The sequence below is a fragment of the Chaetura pelagica genome, unplaced genomic scaffold, assembly GCF_000747805.2.
Source record: "Chaetura pelagica isolate M959 unplaced genomic scaffold, ChaPel_1.0 scaffold920, whole genome shotgun sequence".
NCBI lineage: Eukaryota > Metazoa > Chordata > Aves > Apodiformes > Apodidae > Chaetura > Chaetura pelagica.
The window spans coordinates 376,497-381,801 of NW_009951914.1; the positions used below are offsets into that span (position 1 = coordinate 376,497).

The window sequence follows — 5,305 nt, forward strand, 5'->3', positions numbered from 1 at the left end:
GTGGCCTCCTTCAAGGTAAGGGGGGGGCCGGGGCTGGCGGAGCCCGGGCTGAGGCTGCCGGGCCGGCTGGGATCGTTCCCCTCCTGTCTGTCCCCGCAGAACGCCCTGAAGAATGGAGAGTGCTCGGAGCCCACAGACAAGCAGGAGCAGCACCTGGGGATGAAAAAGAAAAACAATAAAAAGAACAGAAATAGGAAAAAGAGCAGTACAGGGCTTTCGAAACAGGTTGGGTCGCCTGTGGATGCTGGTGGGGTCCTACTGCCTGTTGTGCTGCTGCTTGTTGTGTGGTGCTGCTGCCTGTTGTACCTCAGAACTATCTTTTTCAGTGCCTTGGGATGGGGGGATGGCAGCCTTACAAACCTTGCTTATAGGTTTCAGTGATCAATTTCATTAAATACCAAGGAAAACCGTTTTGGGTGGGAATCATCTTTCTCATGGTTGGGACAACAAATGGTTTAGAAACAGCTTTTCCCTGATCATTGGTGCAGGTGCTGACTTGCCTCTCTTCTTTCTGTTGCAGTGGAAAGTTGGTGACAGCTGTAATGCTGTCTGGTCTGAGGATGGTAACACATACCTAGCAACTATTGCCTCCATCAATCAGAAGAGAGGCACATGTGTTGTCACTTACACAGGATATGGGAACCAGGAGGAGCAGAACCTGGCTGATCTCCTTCCTCCAGCCAGTGATGAAACAGTAAATGGGATGGGGCCTTCTGGGGTTGGGAGGAGCACTTTCTCATTCTTCTGAAGAGGAAAGTGGGAGAGTTGACTTTCTCATTCTTTCTGGTACCACTGTGGTGTTCAGACTGAGAATCAATACTTTGTGCCGTTGGGGATGGACACGAGCTGGTGGAGGGAAGGAAAGTGCCCCCTTCCTTCTTGAATTCAGCAAGGAGTAGAGGGAGGAGGCAACACGAAGTTCAGGAGTGAAAGATAACATAGGTAAAATGGTGAGCAGATGAGGTTTATAAGATCCTTCTTTAGTAGGACTGGGAGGGCTAGAGAGAGGGAAGGATGCAGATGGGGCTTTCCAAATTTTTTGACACTAGAATTGCTTGCTGTTCTGCTCAGTGTATCTCACAAAAAATGTCTTGGTCCTCCAGAATGAAAATGAGGCTCCGTATTCAACGGACGAAAGTGAAAAATCTTTCCAGTCACCTCGCAGCAAAAACAACTGCACAAAAGCAAGATTCTCCCCTCAAAACCTACCTTTCCACACACCACCACCAGTCCCAGGCCTAGAAAGGGTAAGCTCAGTCTTATCTGAAATAATTGATATGCCCTTCTTAAGCCTGATGTCTGCACTCTGAAACAAGAGGAGGATGTTTGTCATTGTCTAGAAAACAAACAGCAGCATTTGCAGAATGGATAAACAACTCTGCATGTTCCAGCCTGTCGATGGCCATTTCACAGTAACCTGGCAACAGCAAAGCCCCTCTGCAGAGCTGCTGCCTAGTGAGGAGAGCCCGTCTCCCTAGCTAACAACCTTTGCAGTTGCCCTGTAATTTAGAAGCAGGATGCTGCTCCATGGATGGTGGGAGTGCTTTTCATGATTTTCATGACAGCCCTTGAGATGTTTCAGACTGCACTTTTTCTAGTCAGATGATAGGTTTCACTACAGAGGGCACTGAGGGTGTCTTGGCACTGATGTCCACCTGTCACAGCAGCTCTCAGCTCTGGCTTCTCTGTTGAATCATGTGAGTTGGGGCACTGAGACCCCCTCAGTTTTCCTGTTGTGAAAGGTATCTAAATAACAGTGCAGCTGAATGCAGCATTATGTTTTCTAAATACTACTGTTTCTACAAGACTTCTGTGTAAGGTTTTATGGGTTTTTTTATCAGCAGATTTTTATGTGAGCTCATTGTGAAGACATTCACAAGCATAATGCAATGTAGGCAGCATGTGCCCCCAGCTGCACAGGAGCAGAGAAATTATCTGTTTGCCTGTGCACAGTATAAGTTTCTTCATGCAAGAGTGCCACTTCTACTTAGAAAAAACACGACTTTTTAATTTCTTGCAGTAGCTAGAACCCTGTTTCAGCACTGTTTGTCTCAGTGACACATGTGAAAGATTAACTTCCCCAGTCACAGAAGGCTCCTGAGAAACAGCTACTCTGTGTTGTTACTGCAGTTTCATTCAGTGCCTGGGATGTGTTGCCTTTAGTTCAGTTTCTTTGAGTGGCTTAAAGTAATTATCTTATATAAAATCTAATGCCTGAAACTTCTTTCTAATTTGCACTTTTCAACTTTGTCAATGTAGCCTGGACCAAAATTCAGGGCACCTCCAATGTTCTCATCTTGCTTTCCCCCACCCTTCCCAGCAGGACCACCGGTAAGTGTTGGGAGGATGAGGAGGGAAGTGTCAGAGATGAGTATTGGTGATCTCACAGTTTCTAACTAAATGTCCTCATTCCCTATGTTTTTGGAACACATTCTGTGGTAGAGTCTGCATTTTCTGGGTATTTGATAACACATTAGGTTATAAATATTACAAGAATATAATGTACAGGGTCTGATATGTAGTTATTTTTGTCTCACGGAGCTATTTATAAGAACATCAAGAGAAAATGGTTTGAAGAAACTACACTTTATATTTGATTAATAGCAATTCACTGATGCAGATAAACACTTTACTCAAAACTTTTTGTGTACAGTCAAGCTACAGGAATGTGGTTTCTTCCAAAGTTTGGAAATGGAGTTTTCAGAAAATACCATCTTATCTGACTCCTTTTCAGAGAAAGCATTGAGGATATGTTCCTATTTTTCAGTTTTGTATTTTGATCTTTTAGAATTGGTTGCTATGTAACCTGGCATATACCCCACTGAAACACAGATGTTTTATTTGTGATTTCTCAGTTGATTCCTCCTCCACCACCTATGAGACCAGACTCTCCGGAGGACGACGAAGCGCTGGGGAGCATGTTGATAGCCTGGTACCTGAGTGGTTACCACACTGGGTATTACCTGGTACGTGCCACTTCTGCTTTGAAATGTCTTTCTAATCTTGCTTTTGTGTTGCTACTGCTGTTTCCAGCAAGAAGTTAGATGGGGAGGGCTGCTTTTCAGATCTTGTTTTCATTTATAAACACTAAATTTAAGGGTGTTTTAGGTTATATTGTTGTTCTTGTCCATGAGCAGGAGTTGCATAAGCCAGTGCATATGTATAGTCAGTGTTGGTTCTTTGTTCCACTGGAGGAGTCCCAGTAGGTGCTTTTGTAGCCAATGTTTTATAGCCATGCTGAAACAACCAGTTCTGTCTTAGAGAGGTGGAGTGAAACTGAATATGTTGTTTATTCAGAAGTCTTCTATGTTTTGAGTGTGAGCAGTAGTACAACATTTAGGATCAGACTGTTTTCATGTTTGCAGACTATTCAATGTAATTGTTTCAGGTGATGGTGAAGGTCCAGCAGGAGCTGTAATCATAGTTGTGAAAAGTCTTTGGCATTGATTTCTGTTTTCCTTTGCACACTTTTGAAAAATGAAAATTAAATACAGAATGAAACCTTCTGCATTGGGGAAGTTGGAAAGGGGAGGCTTGGTGCCATTGGGGTATCTTCAAAAGACTATTTTTGGAATTTCCTGCTTCAGATTGTATATAGTTTTGGATTGCTCTAACGTACTTTGATTGAAGAAGCAACACATATTTGAAATGAGTCTGTAGCACCACTGATTATAAAGAAAACCTCTAGTTCGGCTTTTGTGCTGTTTGAACTGCCCATTCTCATTTCTCAGAAGAGTTAAAAGCCATTCTTGATTTGTAAAGGACTAAAAGAAATTGCCAAAAAAAATGCTTTTGTTCTGTGACTTAGAGCTTTTATTTCCACGTTAGTAAAAACAAAATTTCACTAAATTGTCTCCTACAGGGTTTAAAACAAAGACGAATGGAAGCAGCACTGGAGAGAGAAACACACACAAAATAATTTTATATCTGTCATTGTTTTGACGGTTTGTAAGTATCATAATTTTGTGCTAAATGATGATACAGTATTGTGTTTGAAACACAATGTGTTCACTTCACAGGTTCTCAACAGGTTTTGAATTCTGTGCAAAAACTGTGAGCTTCAGGACTTCCATCTGCTCTCATGGCTCTCTACAAAGACTACTTCTACCAGTTTTAATCCCTTCTTTGCTTAACAGCCATGGAATAGTATTTTCTTGGCTAGAATGAAGGGAAGTATTTCCTTGCTCTGATGAAAGGTTTTACTACAGCACTTCCCTAACAGTGCAGCTCACTTGAATTATTAAGGGCGACCTAATTTTTTGTATGGGCTGTTTTGTGAAATGTAGCTTTTGCATCTGTGTGCACATCTTCAGAAGCAACTATTATACAGATAGAGTGGCAGGATGTGTAGCCAAACTTTGTTTTCAGGACAAGATCAACATTTCAGTTTTGTATTGTTGAGCAATCCCACTTCTGTGCCCACCCTTCTATTTTAAACCCTTTGTTTAGAATTCTCAGTTATGTTGTCCTGTCCTTTTAGCACAAAACTTTTATCTTGGGAACTTTTTTTTCTGATTTTCTCTGACAACATGTAATTCCTGTGTGGTTGAATAATTCTTGTTTGTTTAAAACCAAAAAGCTCTTGTATACTAATTCCTGCTTCTTTTTTAAAGCCAGATGCAAGTCTTTCCCACTGAGAGATCCGTGTCACTTACACACTGATGGTTGATGGTGAAGATCAGAATTTCGTCAAGACAATTAATCTTAGTATTTTCTTAACATTGAGCTGCCCCTGGTAGCAGTAAACAATTAACTTGCCTAATTGTATGTGCATTGAAACCAGCTATTTTTTGAAGACCTCTAGCCAAATGTATTTAGAAAGCCCTGCAGCAGGAAAGTGTTTTTTACTCCCTGAAACAGCTTTAGGTCTTTTTACCACTTTATAGAGTTAACCCCATGTAGCAGATTTCATGTCTCTCTCATTTGAACATCTCTTGTGTTCCTCAGACTTTATCTGAATGACACGACCAGAACCAGCGATCGCTGTACAGTAAAATAGACAACATATTAATTGTACAATTCAAATACAGTCCCTTTGGAGGCACCTAAGGCATCAGTGTATGATGATGCAGTGGCCACTGGTGGCAACAGCCTGGAAAACCTGGATGGTGTGCCATCCTATTGAGATATCATGGGTCTGATTGATTAGAGTCCTAAGCATGACAGCTCAATTCAGAAAGTCTCATTTTTATTTTTGTTTCAAATGTTTGTTAATAAAGTTCTACTTTGCAAACTGACTTTTTAGGCACGTGTGTTGTGGTGAGCGAGAGTCAGACACAATACTCATAGAGTTATGGTGAATGCT

The 5,305-nt window shown here is 41.6% G+C and overlaps 1 protein-coding gene across 1 annotated transcript in view; it reads left to right on the plus strand.

Moving 5' to 3' along the window:
• LOC104385932 (survival of motor neuron protein-like) overlaps positions 1-3,919 on the plus strand; it is a 5,149-nt gene extending 1,230 nt beyond the window's left edge. The window contains exons 2-7 of the mRNA XM_009994462.1: positions 21-225; positions 521-694; positions 1,104-1,247; positions 2,260-2,331; positions 2,856-2,966; positions 3,863-3,919. Coding sequence (XP_009992764.1) covers positions 21-225; positions 521-694; positions 1,104-1,247; positions 2,260-2,331; positions 2,856-2,966; positions 3,863-3,919 — 763 coding nt within the window. The remainder of the gene's footprint in view (positions 1-20; positions 226-520; positions 695-1,103; positions 1,248-2,259; positions 2,332-2,855; positions 2,967-3,862) is intronic.
• Positions 3,920-5,305: the final 1,386 nt, after the last annotated feature.